At 41.6% G+C, this 18224-nt stretch overlaps 2 protein-coding genes and 2 long non-coding RNA genes across 4 annotated transcripts; 2 read left to right on the top strand and 2 right to left on the bottom strand.

Annotated features, from left to right (window-relative positions):
- Positions 1–2901: 2901 nt before the first annotated feature.
- Positions 2902–3584, top strand: LOC130703401 (uncharacterized). Its single transcript, XR_009004665.2, has 3 exons — positions 2902–2939; positions 3068–3114; positions 3174–3584. It is a non-coding gene; the product is annotated as an uncharacterized LOC130703401 (long non-coding RNA).
- Positions 3585–4635: 1051 nt separating this feature from the next.
- Positions 4636–5759, top strand: LOC130702243 (uncharacterized). Its single transcript, XM_059497292.1, has 5 exons — positions 4636–4876; positions 4947–5282; positions 5353–5562; positions 5619–5716; positions 5748–5759. The coding sequence occupies exons 2-5, from the start codon at positions 5261–5263 to the stop codon at positions 5757–5759; spliced, it is 342 nt and encodes a 113-aa protein (XP_059353275.1). The 5' UTR covers positions 4636–4876; positions 4947–5260.
- Positions 5760–6731: 972 nt separating this feature from the next.
- LOC132088375 (uncharacterized) lies at positions 6732–8367 on the bottom strand. Its single transcript, XR_009421901.1, has 3 exons — positions 8279–8367; positions 6878–7653; positions 6732–6795 (listed from the first exon to the last, which is right to left on the bottom strand). It is a non-coding gene; the product is annotated as an uncharacterized LOC132088375 (long non-coding RNA).
- A 243-nt stretch (positions 8368–8610) lies between these two features.
- On the bottom strand, positions 8611–10124 carry LOC130702252 (nudC domain-containing protein 1-like). The gene is made up of 5 exons (XM_057523907.1): positions 10043–10124; positions 9569–9718; positions 9154–9512; positions 8961–9086; positions 8611–8883 (listed from the first exon to the last, which is right to left on the bottom strand). The coding sequence occupies exons 1-5, from the start codon at positions 10122–10124 to the stop codon at positions 8626–8628; spliced, it is 975 nt and encodes a 324-aa protein (XP_057379890.1). The 3' UTR covers positions 8611–8625.
- Positions 10125–18224: the final 8100 nt, after the last annotated feature.

Raw genomic sequence — 18224 nt, 5'->3', positions numbered from 1 at the left:
ATAGTTAATAGTAATAATAATAAATTTAAGTACTAAAACAGCAGATTTTAACATGCGGGTTAAGAACCTAATTCGTAAGATTACGTTCTGAAGGCTTTGCGATTGCTCAATAACGAATTAGCTGGCAGCATCTTTGATTACTGGGATTGTTTATTCACGTTGCACACTTTCGGGATATAACGCTTTATCAGAGAAAAATGGTTTCCATAATTGTTGGAGCATCACTCAATGTGTCGGATTGCATGACTGACCGTAATAAAGATGCCGTAAGTGACACACGAGCCAGTGGCGGATTCCTTCTTGCTATCGCCTATCTCATGTGCTTCGTCCTCTGGGGTTAAGTGAAACAAATTTTTTAGCGTATACTGTAGTAACACCCAATGCCTGATGCGTCTTTGAACCAAGAAATACAGCACCAATGAAACAAAAACTGAAGATAATTAAACTCGACAACGAAAAAAACCTGTTATTTAACGTCCAGATTTTCTCCTGTTTCGTTTTGTTGCTTACAAATGTTTTCTATATATATTTTTCGCTAAGCAAGGCATTAAGCCCCGTTTCTAGATGTGCTGCGGGAAAATACTAATAGGACTTTTTCTACAAATCTTTTCCCACGAAACCTTTCAAAATGGGAAAATTTACCTGGTATATACGAGTTGTGGCCAATTCTAACCCGCACTGGCTACTGCGGTACTTATTTCCAGGACGCGACGTGTTTCGACATTGTGGTCTAACCGTAAATAACCAAAAACCGCTTCAAGCGAATGGTCAGGTCAAATATGTTGATTCAATTTAATTTAATTCGACTAAATTTTTGCATGCGCGACAATCTGCCTAAATACCGTTTGATTATTCCGTCCTCGACATATTCAAGACTGACCAATTTAAGGAATGGCCATTTTCCTTACTTCCGCTGCTGCCTCATTTTTTTTTTTTGCCAAACGACATTCAGTTAAAAACAAAATAAAAACATTATTTAATACAAAAGATACCTTGCGGGCAAAAGTGAGGCAGACTCGGTACTAGCACTAGTGGCGTGGTTCTCCTTGGCAATAGTTCCATTTGCTTCAGTTATCAGTAATCTAGCAAGAAATAAAATCACAAAGATATGGGACATTTTGTGGTATTCATTAAAGTTTTGCTTTCTTACATTTCTCTTTCTATTTCCTTATTTTGCTATTTGCTGTCTCCTCTTTCCCTATGTCTTCGAGTTTTCCTGTTTGTATTTGATAGCAGATTTAGTATCAATATGCCTGCACTTCCCCTGTTGATCAGCTTAGTTATTAGAATAACAAAGCAATAGAGATATATAAGTTTGTACCATCACCAGGCATAAATTCAACTTTAAGTGTCACCTGCAGCATTTAAACTGTGGAATCTTCGTGAGAAGTCTTCACAGAATTTCAACCTATGAGTCAACTGATGATGCTAGGCTTAGGAAAATTTTAGATAATGTGAATATCATAAAACATATATACTGCAATAGAGCTTTATGAACATGATATTATTCTAAAACTAGATTGCAGTTAATACAAGTTGATCCTTCTTCAGGGGGAAACACACCAATTGCGCTTCATTTTTCGCACAGACCATGTGTGTATGTGTTTTGCAGTCCTCCTTTCACGTAATGGACACATCTGTCAGGTAAATTAGTAAATAAATTAGCTTCTGCTGCCAATAAATGGGAAATTTTGTCAGCCTCACAAATTTAAGCAGTAAAGGATGACAAAAAAAAAAAATACCGGTATGTGGGTCAGGAACTGAGCAATCCCTATTTTCTATTATGAGCCATAATCACATCAACCCATACTCTAACCACAAAAACCTCTCCTGGCACTCCTGGAACCCACTTCGGGAATTAAAGTTTCTTAACGCAAATGAATTTTTACTATATCATACTCTGTATAATACTTAACAAAATAAAATACGGAATACGGTAAAACTCCTTTATATGCTCACGGTGTAGGAAAGCAACGATGTGTGTGAAATCACCTAACATTTTTCCTATTTAGTGAGCATGGGTTGTGTAGAGAACTAACTAGAAAGTTGACCGGTAGATGGCGTAGTAAAACATGGCAATCCGTTGTAGCTAGATAAAAATATCCGGTGTTCTTCATCTAGCGGTCAGGTTTTTAGTTAATTCTCTACATCCACTAACGAATTTCTACTACATAGCGCTAGTGCTGTAGCGTGATAGCGCGCTAGCATTGCGTCAAATATTCGGTGTATTTTCAAAAAGATTAACTTAATAGAAAGAAACAGCGGTTTTTTCCCGGAATCATTTTTTGCAGGAAAAAAAGTTTAACCCGACGAATTAAGCCGAGCCCAAGGCCTAAGAAAAATCGGGCTTATTATTTTAGTCGGGCTTAACATTTTTTTTCTACAAAAGCTTGACACTAATCGGAATTGGTTGAGTATCACAGGATATACTCAAAACTGAATTCTGATTCCGGGAATATTGCTATTTTTTTCATTAAGTTAATCGTTTTTGAAATATACCGTTGATGCAATGCTAGCGCGCCAGTACGCTACAGCGCTAGCGCGATGCAGCAAAAATATTCAGTGGGTGTATGTAGAGAATTCACTAGAAATCTGACCGGTAGATGGTGATAGCAGTAAAGCGGGGGTAAAACAGATGGGACAGAGTCTTTTGGGCGAGTTACAAAAAGGACTCCAGGGTTTACGACTTTCGGTTGCAGGTTTCCGACACTTGGCATTTGGTACCCGACGAAAGGACATCTGTCTACCGACTTTCGGACTAGTGGTTCACGACGTTTGGGCGCAACAATAAATTGTTGCTGAACCCAACGAGTGGTACACTTGCCGACAAGAGGACTCCCGTGCCATCGATATTAGGACTTTTTTTTTTTTACTTGATGATTGGGACTGCAAACGTCAAACAGACTCCCGATCTAGCGACAAATGGACTTTCAAAACAGGTAGACAATCTTTTTTTTCTTCTTTTACCTATACCATTGCCAAGTAGGTAGGGTATTTAATTAATGTAATTACTATAAGATGTTTTTCTATATGTGTCAACTTATGAATTTTAATATTTGTATTATAGAAAAAAGTATGAATAAAACTATAAGAGTTTACGTGCTGATGCCAGAGGTAAACCTATCAAGTTTTTATTTATTTTAAATTTACTAATCCTTTTTAGTTTATTCAAGGCATTTAAGATATGGTGTAGCAATAGAAACCATTCCTTATAATGTTATTGCAAACGTCATCCAAGACATTGTATGGTATGGATATGACCATTCTGTGTCTGTGATAAAGAAACGTGGAAATGGAGTGGTACTATACTAACATAATCTTATTAATCCTTTTTTTCTATAATAGAAATCTTAAAATTCATAAACCAATAAATCTCTGAAAGCAGGTCGTGATATATATTAAAAACAATGGACAAGTACAACTAGAGTAAATTGTAAATTAAGGTTTTCCTAATCAGGTACACATCCGTGCTATACCAATTCATTTGTAACAGAAAACCCAGAAAAATATATTTAACATGTAACAACAAACTGTATTTGCATGCCCTCTTTGTCTTTGAATTTTTCGTAAAATCAGGATGATTACCGTAGATAAAAAACACTACGTAAATTTAAAAATAAAAGATTTCACTTACATTCGTAATGACGCACGTAACTGTAAAAGGACTCTCGACACCAAAATATATATCTTCAGACCCGACAAGCACCCCTAGCAGAAACTTGGTGTCCAGATGGGGTCTGCGTCCGTGATACTCTAATTTTGACTCATTTTTTTGGTCAAGTTTGCGTACTGAATACGGAATCAACTTCCTTAAGTACTTTCGGTTCGTGGTCTGGTACTAGCTTAGTACAAATCCGGTATTATGGACGCAAAAAAGAAGCGAAGCGCTTAAGTCCCTGGTACCAATGTTGGGCTCATTTTTTACTGGTCTCTTGTACGCTAGCACGAAAGCCGAGCGCTACAGCCCGTGGTACGAGTATTATACTCGTCTAATACTGGCCTTTGTTATGTCTAATACGTGCCTAATATGTCCTCAGAATTTTCTGCAAAAATGGGATTGATGTGGATACAAAAAACCAGTATTAGACTCGTTTTTTCACTGGCCTATGTTCTTACAATTTTTTTGCTTCAATGTTTTTACACCGTTGAGGAGCTTTATTATCAGTTTTGGAGGCTTCAAATACACTGACTTGTATCTTGACTAATCTTCTCTAGTTAATAAATAAATTATAAATGCGGAATAATATTGGTACAATTTTAATAACGTTTTCCGGTTTGCGCATTCAGGCATGATCCAATATTGTTTAGCATCAACCTGGCCTTTCAGACAACAGAATTGTTGTCGTCTGCTTTGGAGGAAATCGATTACGTCTAACAGGCATGCAAGGGAAAATCAATACCTAACTTTCATTCCTTTTTTTTCTTTGTACGTGGACATGCAGAATTCTAGCTTAGCAATCAAATAACCTTACTAAAAGAATTGAAAATAATTTAAAAGTAACTGTGAATACAACAGAAAATGGTTTCCCCATACATGGCACTTATATAAAAAACCCGAAATTGGAAAACTGGCAACGCCCATGCTGTTCGTATGAAATTTGTACGTATTTCACAGAAATGCTTGAAGTTCTTCGACAGAGACTCACGTTATTGTTACTGTTCTGAAACGCTAAATTACACTCAGGTTGGATTTCTTATTTAATATTCTACGTCTAGTGCAGTCTTTTGCATTCGTAGTGCAAATTTAACATTACTACTGCAAAGCTTTGAGCAAGTTCAAAAGATTACTGCCACCATGGATCGTGTAGTTGACGATAACGTATTACATACTAACCACGACATAATTCAGCAGTCACACGTTGCAAGAAACATTCAGGTATACTTTTTCTTCAATGTTCTATATTATTATTAAACATTTTCTGTGGTTCTAAATGTTTATCCCTCAGGAAGGAAGACCATTTTGTGAATGGTGTGGAAGATATGTTACGATACAGGAAAATACTGAAAAGACCAAGCCTTCCAAATACAAAGAGCCTTCATTCTTTATCGTACAAACCTTAGAAAGGGCTGTGACAACAATCCATTATGTCTCTACAGCTTTGTGCCCTGTTACTGGTTATCAACGGACCACAAGTTTTTGCTATACCCACCATGTACTACATCAGAAGGCAATTTGAATCCTGCGTGTTGGGGGGGGGGAACATTTAAAAGATTTCACCACCCATTCAATACTTGGCTGGAATACGATGTTCATAATATTATGAATCCAGAGAACAAGCCTGGTAAGTTTCACTTACTTTACGTGCAATTATATTGTAATCTCTAAAATTAATTTTCATGTTGTTATTGCAGTGAGTTTTACGACAGCAAAGCATGTTGTCAAAGAGGCAGCTGCTGGTCGTCCTTTAGCCGAGGCTTTCATTTCCGATTGTGAAAGAACTTGGGGGAAAGGAAAACGTGTCTCACAAAAAAGGAAGAGGTACGGTGATGACAGTGAAGACACCAGTCCGCCTACAGTTGTTACGGCAACCAGAACAAGTTCCGTCATCAACATTATTCAAAGTAATTACATTAAGATATTTTCAAACTTAAAAATTCTAAACTATTTTACAATTCAGGTAGCAAGAGTGGCGAACCAAAGGGCCACAGCAGCGCAAACAGTATAGAATTTCAATATTTGTCGGATGATGACGTGCCTCCATTTTCACAAACAACGGTAAGAAACATATCTGCAAATCCACTTGTAGGCAAAGTCCTGAGAGATAGTTTTAATTTTCTCATTTCTTCTCAGCTGGCCGAAAAACTTCAGTGGAAGGCAGTTCCTCGCGGCGACGATAGACGGCCTGGTCTCTCAATATTTATGAACCTCATTTCAGTTCTAGGAGGTATATGGAAATGCTACATTGTATTTCATTAATTAATTTTCCTTCTTTTTATTTTAGTCGTTGCGAACGCAAAGGCGCGACAAAAAAACGAAGAAAATATTGAGATTGACTGTTTATTGGAACAGATAAAGACGTGCAGAAAGAAAAGTGGAGAAAAATACAAGAAAGAAGCATAACACCCGTTGAAGCTCAGGCAGCTAGGTGTTCGCGCAACCAGCCAACTTTTGAAGCGCCAGTACCTAGTACTATTTACGAGGCCGAACTGCAGTCCAAAATTGCTGCCTGGAAAAGAACATAAGAGATTTCAAAAAACCCATCGAATAAGTTACAAATTTCTTGTCTAAATGTCTTAAATGATGTTTTTTTTTCTGTGTCCTCGCCATGCCGTGTTGGCCACATTGCGCCTTTCTAGTCTTTGTGCCGTGTTGGTATGTTGCCAGGACGAACTGGATTTATCAGTGACTTCATGTTAAATATAAAGAAATTTGTGTTATTCTGCAGTCATTTTTTTTTCTGAAACTGTAACAATTTTATGTAGGGAGTAAAATGCATTTAAAAAATCAAACAATAGTCCCATAACGGACATGAATACGAGTATTGGGACGAGTACAGAAGATGAGCCCCGGCTGAGTCTAACGGCCGGGTATGGGAACGGCTTTTGGCTCTAACTTAAGAGGCTCACCGTTTTTTTTTTTTTTTTTTTACCGTCCTCGATACCAGTCTAGGAGGCTGTTATGGCTGCAAACAAGGGGTCCAAATACCCGCCCGCTGGACCGGTCTAGGACTCTAGACGAGTCCGAAATACCAGTCTTGGAGGGGTTTTTGCCCTCTGAATTTCTGCTAGGGCAGCTTGTGGTTCAACAATTCGTAATTCGACAGACTGGGTGGATGCGGATTTCCTAGTCGTGATCTGTAAGTAGAAGAATCAGTTTAGGAAAGCAGAAGCGGCCGTTATACTTTTCAGTTTAAGAGTAAAATAAAGCTGTTCCAACCTGAAATCATAGATACCCTCGTCGTCTTTTCTTATGTATTTTATAAGCAACGTCCAAATGTTTTCGGTATTGTCCGCTGAAGTAACACGAATCCTTTCGTCCCTTGAATATACTTTAGAGTCCGCACTACAAAATATACTAATATCGCCGACGTACCCAAGATACCTACAAAGTAATAGGGATGTACCTACCTTTCAGAATTGGGATGTTTCTGACATAATAACCAGACGAACAAGTAAAGTTGTTAAATGCTTGCAACAAACAGAGGAAAAAAAACAGTTTTATTGCAATGTAAATCATTCGTTGAAGTAACTCGTAACATATTCTATTCTAATTTATGCAGCTAGTTCGCTGTGGTGGTCTGGCAACTGAAACCAAATACAAATTACTAGAAAAGGGTTTTATTTATTAGCAACTTTATTTCCCATCTACCACTGTAGGGAAAAACTTTACGTGTACCGCATTTTTTTTTGTTTTAGGAGTTTTTTTTTAGTTGGTTACGCTTAGCTGCTTTTCGGTTGCTAAAACTGAAATATTATTTTCGTCATGTTATGTTATGTTCTGTTTGTGCCAGTTGACATCTGCATACGCAAGATATTATATAGGACGCCTAATATTTAGACAATCATCTTTTTTGCCTTTGGGTTCATCAGTGAAACTTACGCCATGATCCTCTCTGAGCTCCATATGACAATGAAGAAAAGCTGCATCTCCTGTTTGGGCGGCGATGACAGTGTTAATCTTTGGTTCTGTTTCGTTTGAATCCCATCGCCGTCCTGGAATGTCAATTGGGTTTTCATTATAGCCTACTCTAGAATTAAGCAATCACAAATACAACGAGACATTTGATAATAAGAATTTGATACAACGAAGGTCTAAGGCTGGCATTTTTTAGTTCTCTAAATGAGTTTCGTGGAACAGCTATATGTAACCCAAATTTTTGTTGAAGAATATAGTTTTAGAACAGAGAACATTTCGTCAACAGTCTACATGACACAAAGTAGCCAATACCCACAGACACATGAAGAATGCTCCTATTTTGTTTTGAAGAGGAGTTCTTATGTTGTGACATTCCTCCCTCCATAACAACATTTTTCAATTAGGCAACTGATCTTTATTCTTTAAATTACAGTTTATAATAACAAATATCTAAATAAAATAATAAGCTGGAAAATGCCGTAAATGCTAGCTGGTGGCAAAGGCAAAATATTTAACTTTTTTCTCTCGTCCCGGCCGTTGTCACAACGTAATATAACAGAACATAAATATCACTTTAAAAATAATTTTTACAGGCAAATAGATCAAGATCTGCTCTGCATTTGGGTGTGTAGTAATTGCATTAATTAAATACCCTACCTACTTGGCAATGGTATAGGTAAAAAAAAAAAAATGATTGTGTACCTGTTTGAAAGTCCATTTGTCGCTAGATCGGGAGTCCGTTTGTCGTTTACATGCGAGTCCGTTTGACGTTTGCAGTCCCAATCATCAAGTAAAAAAAAAAAAAAAAAAAAAAAAAGTCCTAATGTCGATGGCACGGGAGTCCTCTTGTCGGAAAGCATAGCGCTCGGTGGGTTCAGCAACAATTTACTGATGCGCCCAAACGTCGGGGACCAGTAGTCCAAACGTCGGTGGGCAGATGTCCTAACGTCGGGTACCAGATGTCCAAGTGTCGGAAACCTGCAACCAAAAGTCGGAAACCCTGGAGTCCTTTTTGTAACTCGCCCAAAAGAGTACATGCCTTGAACATGTTAGAGGGCCCGAACAGAAATTTTCGCTAAGGTTTTTTTTTTACTAGGCGGTGCTACAGTAAATTTCCGTTGTTCCTTAGAAGCCTGGATGTAGCCCAAGGCCTGCAGTGCAGCCGTGTGCAAGCATCGCCAGGATAGTTCTAGTTCGTCGCCCATAGGCTGCCAAATAAGACCATCGACGTCGTCACGTAAGCAGAAGGCTGGTGCCAACCCAGGAGCCGACTGAGTAAAAAACAGAAGCTGTCCACTCAGTATTGCCTGTAAAAGAAAAAATTATGCAGCGTAAAAGCCATTTTCCTTTCAAATGAATTCGCGCATCGTAGCTTCCCGCATACTTTGTGCGTGAATTCGTTCGTTTCTCCGTCAAAGCGAAAAATACACGACTCATCCATGGGCATATCATCACATTCTTCTAGTTGCTCACTGCTGAAGACGGGAGGTCGACCACCGCCCTCTGCTTGCTAAACAGAAAATCAGGGATTGGTGACGTGGCGAAACAGATAACCAATTTAATAGGCAATACAATACCGTTTCTTTCATGTCCATATTAATTACGCTTTCATAATCGGCGGCTGTTTCGGGGTCCAAGACTTTTCGACCACGAAGATCACTTTGGATAAGATGATTCCAACTCAGTGACTTGTCAATTTTTGACAAGATAATCTCCAGTTTCCCATCCGACAGTGTCCACGTACTGGACTCGACCGAAATGGGATGAGCCAACTCGCCAACCAAATATGTTTGATTTTTATACACAACTTTCGATGCCTGACTTTCAATTTTGACGACTAAATCGTGCTTCGACGTCTGTTTGTTAAATGTTATCCATACAGTCACTTCCTCTGGGCTTTCCATCCAAGTGTAGGCAATCTTAGTTTCGGCTTCATCTAGGATAGCATTTGAATAAATTCCAGTTGAATGACAAGTGAACATTTCCACATACCTTGTATCGTTTCGCTATTTGCTAAAGGCGCAGCAACATCCTTGTTCGAATCGAATATAATGCGAAGAGGTTCTCGGGCAATAAGGCATAGCGCTTTACCAGGGCTCAAAACAGAAGCGTAATCCAAGCCGTGAGGTATTGTGACGGCTACTGCCGCACTCCACTAAAAAAGGACTGACTCACAGCGCTTTTGGACCTGGTGTATTAATTTCTGCCACACTTAACACTCCACATCCAAACTGTCTACTGAGAGCCCCGTCTCACTCGTAGGCCCTCCTATTTAAAGCAAAAGGGTCGTTACCCGCTAGGGTGACACGGGAAGTAAAGGAGATGGTCACGTAGATAACCTCTACGTGACCGTTCGAATAGAAAGCGCATAGAAGGGGTAAGCTCTTCCAATAAGATGGTCAAGCAGATAATTCTACTTGACCTTACGGAAGTGAAAGCGGAGAAAAAGGGTTGCGGCTGATGTACGAGACGTTCCCAGCACGTGGATGTCCTCGGACTCCACGTGTCCCTCGTTAACACGTGGATGTCCTCCGAATCCACGTGACATGTCCACACCGTTCGAAGGCGATCGCCCCCGATTGCCATAGTATGCAACGATTAGAGTGATAGCGAAAGATAATAGTAATAGTAAAATAATAATAAAACAACATTGGTAACATCCGTTTTCCGTGTTCAAAAGTCCGTGTCTTGTTTCCGAATCAGTCGTTCCTCGGTGGCCGCTCCTCGTAGTGCGTGATCCGTTGTTTCATATCTCTGCATGCCATCTTTGATGTGGGTATCTAAGCGTTGTGCAAGCCGTAGTGTGAATCCTGTCAGGCCGAAAACACTGAGTAGTAGAATGACAAACGCTAATATCCATTCGTATGGGTAGTTCCCATAGTTTGACGTTGGCAACGCGTCCAGCAGGTTCAAAATCTGATTATGTGTTAGCGTTGCTGCTGCTTCTAGTTTTTCTTGTTGTCGCAACATGCTGCTGAACTTGTCGAGGTGTGACGCATTTGATGACGGGAACTGTACGACCGTTGCCATTTTTGGGTTGGTGATGTTTGGACGGAACTCCGGTAGGTCTGGCATATGAATTGATATGGCTGCGGCTGTTGTGGTGCCTTCCAGGCTTGCTGGAAATATCCAATCCTCTGTGCGAGCTGTGCATCCTTGTGGGACTTCAAAGTATCCTACTGCCGGTAATTGTAGGCGTTGTGACGGTACTTGCTTACTGTCCGGAGGGCATGAAAAAACCACGTTATGTGGGCCTGTCGCTGAGAATGCCCATTGGTTTTGTCCTAGGTAGACTACTTCCGGGCCATTCCACTGTATGAATTGTTTCTGACAATACGCTTTGACTTGAGCTTCCTCGTTGTTGAACAGCGCAACCGCACACGATTTCCTTTTTCCCCTTTTTGAAAATCCCGTATGGAATTTGCATAGTTGTTTATCTAGTCGTCGACAGTTACTCATTTCGTCTTTTGATAACTCGACAAACGTATCTAAGTCGGCTGTTATTGCCAGAAAATCTGGCAAGTTGGTTATTTGTACCCCGTGTGTGCCGTTTTTGGTTGGTTTTGTTAACCTAACTAGCTTGAACAAATTAAAGTGTTGTGCGTGGTCATAAATGGGGATTTCGATAAAGAGGCGGAACTTATTATGGGTAGCTGCGACCGACACCCGTGCTTCCCGATAGATAACCCATAATTCCTCTGCTGGTATCGTCCAGCCCAATAGTAAATGTTTATTTATCTCTTTTATCGCTCTCTCTAGTTCTGTAGGCGAGAAGATTTGTGGTGGTAAATGCCCGTTAGCCAGCGTTGTTAATCCTATTTCCCAGTCCCCGATTTGTTGTTGAAGCCATCCGATCACTTGTTCCAATGATTCGAACGTCGAGTCCAGCTCTGCGAAGTACTGCTCTTGTTGTATGTGTGCTAGTTCATACGCAAGAATGTGATCCAAAACATAATCTGCCCTCTTCTGAAATATCGTGGACTGCTGTTGTAGTTCCTGCAACAATGCTACACTTGATCGTGATAGTTGTAGGCTCTCATTTATGATCGATGCATGTTGCTCCAGTACATGGACTATTTCTTGTTTTTGGTTTCCCATTGCATCAATTTTCTTATTTAGTTCTACCAAATCCGCCTGAGTGGAGACACCAAACAACCACTTAAGTGCCGTGCCACCCAAATCTATCACTCCTCTTTTCGCTCTAGCCGCTCCTGTCAGAGTCATCGCACATGTTGTCAATCTTGTTTTGGATAAGTTTAATGTTCTGCTCAGTAGTAGCACTTTATTCTCGATTTTACTTGCTGTCATAAAACTTGTGGTGTCCCTCCATGCCGCGTGTCCGTCTTCTTTTTCAAATTTTGCTCCATCCTTTCTATGTTTTGCTGCCAGTAAGGCCAATTCCTCCAGGTGTTTTTCTACTATCGTGACGGCCTTCTCTGCATCTTGTAGGATCACATCCGTGGCCATCGTCCATGATGATTCACTGATTGTAATTCCTGGTTGTTCTTTGAAAATTACGGTGTCCCTGACCATCATTGCTGAGGTACTGAATGTGCACCCGATTAACAATAGAAACAGTAGGTGAATTATCCCTGCCCTGAAAAAATCGGGTTTGCGCCGATTCCGTAGTGGCCGTGTAAGGCCCATCTCTTGGGTGTTTCCTTCTCTTTCCGAAGTTTGTTCCATCGAGTGGCTTACTGGAATATTTGAGTTTTTCTGCCTAGCTGTCTGTTCTTCCTCTTCATTCTCTATAATCTCGGTTGTTTCGTCCTCGGCGCTCGTCGATTCACTCCTGTTTTCCTGATGTTTCACCCGTCCGTTATCCGCTGATGATCTTTGTGCCAATCCTTCCTGAAGTGTGCTGGTTTGATGAAATAACTTCATACTGACGACATGAACGATTTCGGTTTTGCCGCCTTTTCTCTTCGGCTGGACTTCGTAGTTAACTGGCGTGGTTTGACGTAGAACTTCGTATGGGCCTATCCATCGATGTAGTAGTTTATCGGAACGTCCTTTTTTCCTTATTGGCTTGTATATCTGTACCATGTCTCCTGCCTGAAATGTTACTATGCGGTGATGAGCATCATAACCCATTTTTTGTTTCTCTTGTGCGTGCTGTAATCGTGTCCGCACAATGTCTCTCGCGATTGATAAGTCACTCATTAGTTGTTCAACGTATGTCTTTTTTGCCAAGTCCGTTGAGAGTCGTGGATTTGGCTGAGCTCCTGTTAGTAGGTCTATTGGGAGTACTGGTTCTCTACCGTATAGTAGAAAAAATGGCGAAAATCCAGTGGATTCTTGTCGTGCTGTATTATACGCGAAGCAAATGTGCTGCAATAGTTCATCCCAGTTCTTTTGGTCGTTTGAGACGTACATCGACATCATCGTGGCTAAAGTGTGATTCATGCGTTCCACTTGTCCATTTGCTTGTGGATGATAACTTGAAGTTGTCTTATGCCTGACTCCCAACTTCTGAAACATGGTTTGCGTAACTTCTGCTAGGAAGCATTTGCCCCGATCCGTTATTATGGCTTCGGGCATTCCATGACGTAGTGCAATGTATTCCATCAGAAATTTAGTAACGTCTTCTGCCTTGCCCGATGGCAAGGCTTTTAATTCCACCCATTTTGTCAAATAATCCACTGCTACGATGATCATTTTATTCCCTGAGTCCGATAACGTAAATGGTCCTAGGAGGTCCACCCCCACCTTTTGGAACGGTCTGGCCACTTTGATACGTTGCAGCATCCCACCTGGAAGGAGTTTTGGGCTTTTTCGTGTTTGACACTGTGGACATGTTTTAACGTACTCCATCACGTCTTTCGCCATGTCCTCCCAAAAAAAACGGTGCGTAATTTTCTGTAGCGTTTTCTGGATTCCCATATGTCCTGAATACGGATCATTATGACATGCTGTTAACACCATGTGTCTATAATCAGGAGGAACGCATAATCGTAGCCATTGTTTTCCCCATTTCGTCTTCTTTTTATACAATTTTCCTTCATCCAGTGAAAAGCACCTTCCGGCCGATCTTTGTAATTCCAGTTTTTCAATAAGTTTTCCCCATTTGCTTACTCCACGTTGCTTCTGTGCCAGATCCAATAATATGTCTGTTGACATAAAGTCTGCTTGGTTATATTGCAGTATTCCAATAGCTATGCACCGATCTTCTGTCTCCGTTTCTGTGATGGGGATTGGGTAGCGAGACAAGCAGTCCGCGTTGGAATGTAGTTTACCATTCCTATATCTGATCTCTACGTCGTATTCTAGTAGGCACAAACTCCAGCGTGCTAGTCGTCCTGCTAAATCCTTTTTTGTCCTTAGCCAACAGAGGGCTTCATGATCGGTCACAATTATTACTTTGCAGCCCCACACAAAACTTCTAAATTTCTTCAAACCCCAGATGAGAGCCAGGCATTCTTTCTCAGTAATCGAATAATTGACTTCTGATTTTGACATCAGCCGACTGGCGTAAGCCAACGGATATTCTTTTTTGTCTTTGGACTGTGACAATACCGCCCCAATGCCGTATCCACAAGCGTCCGTCATGATAATCATCGGTGCTTCATAATCTGGGTGAGCCAATATCGGGGCCGCAGTTAACATTTGTTTCAGATTTATGAAACTTGTTCGCTGAGCTTCCTCCCAAATAAAAGATGTGCCTTTCTTGGTTAATCTTGTCAGTGGTTGGGCTAATTTGGCGAAATTTTTTATATGCCGTCTGTAGTACGAACAAAGCCCGACAAAGCTTTGAACTCGTCTGATTTTTTCTGCTAATGTTTTTCCCTCGTTGCATTCTGCGAAGTCTGCTACTGCTGCAATTTTTTCCGGATCTGGTGATATGCCTTGTTTAGAAACCACGTGTCCTAGGACTTTCAACGTCGTCATTGCGAATTGGCATTTGTTTCCTTTTAGTTTAAGCCCTGCTTTGGCTAAGCACGATAATACCAGATGTAAGCGATGCACGTGAGTTTGAAAATCAGGTGCGTACACCACTACGTCATCTAGGTACACTAGGCATGAATTCCAACGCAGTCCTCCCAAAATGACGTCCATTGCCCGTTGAAAGGCACTGGGCCCATTCGTTAGTCCGAATGGCAGGACTTTGAATTGATATAATCCGTCTGCTGTGATAAACGCCGTCTTTTCTCTGTCTTCTTTTCGCAGTGGAAGTTGATGATATCCTGATTGTAAATCCATTATGGAAAAATATTCCGCGCCTTCTAGTTTGCTCAGAATATCGTTGATACGGGGTAGAGGGTATACGTCTCTAACTGTGACCTCGTTTAATCCCCGGTAGTCTACACAGAACCGCCATGATCCATCCTTTTTCTTTATCAGTACGACTGGCGCTCCCCAAGGGCTCTCTGATCTTTCTATGATGCCAGCTTTTATCATGTCTTCTGATAATCCTTGTATGATTTTCCGCGCTTTCCATGCGCTTGCATTTGGTCGCTGATATATTGGTAACGCTCCCTCTTTGATATTGATTTGATGTTCTGCTGTCGTACAAAATCCCATATCTTTGTCATTCTTTGCGAAGCATGATAGGTGTCCTTCTAGTAGTGCTAGTAGCGATTTTCGATTTTCGTTTGTTAGTTCACTATTTATTTGTTGTTCCAAATTATCTACTAGGTTCTTCTCCTCCAACGTCAGCTTGTCCTTGTTTTCTCCGTCCTCTTGTTGTGGAAGCTCCTCCCACTCACACTTGATTATCTTATTGGTATATGGCTGTACCGTCCCCAAAGTTGACCCTTCCTTTAGCCACACTGGTACGGCCGATAAATTGGCCACCAGTATGCACTTCGAATCTGCCGCCAGAATAGCATGACCTGTTGCCAGCTTTTTAGACACCCATAACTCTGTCGAAGGGGAAAACAACCCAGTTGAAGAGCTATTCTCGTCGCGATTTGTGTTCACTGTTATCACCGAAAATGCCGGAATCATGTAACTAGTTGTGTTACTAATTTTACTGCCAGCCTGAAGACTTTCCTCTTGATCGTGATCATCCTTAAACGGTAGCTCTCCCAATATCACTTGCGTTGTGTCACCGGTGTAATCAATTCGAAGTTTTCCGAATTGTTTTAAAAAATCATTCCCCAGCAACAAGTCAATTCCGTCCATTTCCATGATTACTGCCCTTCCTTGGGCTGTTGTATTATTATGGGTTATGGTTACCCGGGCTGCTCCTAACGGCGTTACTTTGGAACCATTTGCTAATACAATGTCCGGGCCGCCCCAATCCTCCATCACATAATGTGTGCGTCCCAACAATTTTGGCGATATGACGCTGACTGCTGCGCCCGTGTCCACCACTGCCGTTGCTGTGATGTCTCCACATTTCACCGTCTTTTTGATAAAACGGGATATGTCCGACAACAGTATTGGTACATTCTTCCCCAACTTTTGTTTTATAATCTCACTTGTCTCTTCACCACTTTGATCTTCCTGTGTTGACAATGGCTGTGTTGACTGTGCCGTTCCATGGTCCGTTTTGTTAGGAATGTTAATCTTGTTCACATAAAATTGTTGCTCCAGGTTCGGTAATTCTTCTGCATTCGAGTGTAACGCCACACTGTTCACCGTTCCTGCTTGCTTGTGTCCTTCCGGCTGATGAAACTGCCTTTGCCTGGCGTGTTGTTGTTCGCCCTGTTGTCTCATCCGATTCTGTCTTGGGCCTCTGTATAATGCTGACGCTGGGTTCTGGAAGCATCTGTAGTCAAGGTGGCCTATTTTTGAACAAAATCCGCATACGTATCTTCCCTCGGTCGTCCTTCTATTTCTATCGAATCCATTACTACTGATTTTGCTTTGACCCATTTTAGCCATTTGGAATGCCGGTCCTGTAGATAAGTGTAACTGTTTCACCGTTTCGTTTAATTGTTTCAGCGCACTCGTAATTTCTGCTGTTAATGTCGGTTGAGTCACATTCTTGTTCAGTTTCATATTTTCCGGCTCCTCTGATAGCGCTCTTAAAGATTGGGCCCAAACTTTCTGGTTCGCCAGAACCATGGCCTCCGTGTGTAACTTGGCCAGATCTAGAAAGTCAGCCGTAGATGTCGGCTTATGTGGGTAAATTTTTTGCAATAACGATGGTTTTAGACCGCGGTATAGATGTTCTAGTTGATGCTCTTGTGACATTGTCGGGTTCACCAACCTGCACATATTAATTACGTCGTAGAAATACGACACTATGTCTTCCTCTACGCCTTGTACTCGTTGACGAAGCTTGCTCTCTTGCACTAGTGTGAAATTAGCCTGCCGAAAGGCCGCTACGAATTGCGATTTTAACCCTGTCGCTGCTGGCAGATTGGGTCGTGTTGGGTCTTCCGGGTTCGGGCGGAGCGGAAGATCCTCCCAGTGATCAGGGTGAGGATGCACCAAAAACCATTTTCTGGCTGCCCCTTCCAAATACATCGCGAAATTCCGCGCTTGGTCTGCATCTGACCAACGGTTGTACGCTGCCACTATCTCAAAGCGTTCTAACCAATCCATAGGATCTTCCTCCGGGTTTGCTGAAAAAATCGGCGGTGCTATGAATTTTTGTACACTTGCCGCCATGTTGCTGGGCCGTGTGTAAAAATTGAGCCGAAATTGCTCTGGTGTCGAGTTTTGTGGTTCACTGATTACTGCGCTTTCTACTCCACGAACGTCTTCTCTTGACACTGTCGCACTGTCACGTGTGAGGGGTGTTACATTAACAATGACACTACTATCAGGCACTTCCACTTTTTCTATCAGTTCAGATTGATCAAATAGTTCCGGATGTAACCGTCTACTTGGCGCCCGGCCGCACGTAGGATATCTCCCTGACTGTTTACTCATCAGTCGACGCGAACACTGGAGAATCCCAATAGTTTCGAATCTCAAACAATTCTCCAAAAAATTACGGGACCCTCCCCAACGAAAACTTCCGCTTTGCTGGCCACCTCTTGTACCAGTTTGCGGCAAACGCACGAAATCAAATGCGATATACTGAAAATCCGCACACAACAAAAATAAAGGAACCTTCCCAACAAAAAAAACTTCCGCCTTGCTGGCCACCTCTTGCACCAGTTTGCGGTAAACGAACGAAATTAAATGCGATAAATGGATTTACGGAAAATTCGGTTGACCGACACGGAATCAAATTTACGAAGTTCTTTAGGGGCTCGACCTGCGTCTCCACCAATTGTGACGGCTACTGCCGCACTCCACTAAAAAAGGACTGACTCACAGCGCTTTTGGACCTGGTGTATTAATTTCTGCCACACTTAACACTCCACATCCAACTGTCTACTGAGAGCCCCGTCTCACTCGTAGGCCCTCCTATTTAAAGCAAAAGGGTCGTTACCCGCTAGGGTGACGCGGGAAGTAAAGGAGATGGTCACGTAGATAACCTCTACGTGACCGTTCGAATAGAAAGCGCATAGAAGGGGTAAGCTCTTCCAATAAGATGGTCAAGCAGATAATTCTACTTGACCTTACGGAAGTGAAAGCGGAGAAAAAGGGTTGGGGCTGATGTACGAGACGTTCCCAGCACGTGGATGTCCTCGGACTCCACGTGTCCCTCGTTAACACGTGGATGTCCTCGGACTCCACGTGTCCCTCGTTAACACGTGGATGTCCTCCGAATCCACGAATCCACGAATCCATTGTTATTTTTAAG

Source organism: Daphnia carinata, chromosome 10 (genome assembly GCF_022539665.2).
Source record: "Daphnia carinata strain CSIRO-1 chromosome 10, CSIRO_AGI_Dcar_HiC_V3, whole genome shotgun sequence".
NCBI lineage: Eukaryota > Metazoa > Arthropoda > Branchiopoda > Diplostraca > Daphniidae > Daphnia > Daphnia carinata.
This window is presented reverse-complemented; position numbering and strand designations above follow the sequence as displayed.

Coding starts and splice junctions, on each gene's coding strand:
- LOC130702243 (XM_059497292.1), top strand. CDS start 5,261: ATGAATCCAGAGAACAAGCCTG. Junction 5,283..5,352: donor GAATCCAGAGAACAAGCCTG/GTAAGTTTCACT, acceptor TTGTTATTGCAG/TGAGTTTTACGACAGCAAAG. Junction 5,563..5,618: donor CGTCATCAACATTATTCAAA/GTAATTACATTA, acceptor TTTACAATTCAG/GTAGCAAGAGTGGCGAACCA.
- LOC130702252 (XM_057523907.1), bottom strand. CDS start 10,124: ATGTCACGTGGATTCGGAGGACATCCACGTGTTAACGAGGGACACGTG. Junction 9,719..10,042: donor CCACGTGCTGGGAACGTCTC/GTACATCAGCCG, acceptor GGAGTGCGGCAG/TAGCCGTCACAATACCTCAC. Junction 9,087..9,153: donor ATATGGACATGAAAGAAACG/GTATTGTATTGC, acceptor TTTTCTGTTTAG/CAAGCAGAGGGCGGTGGTCG.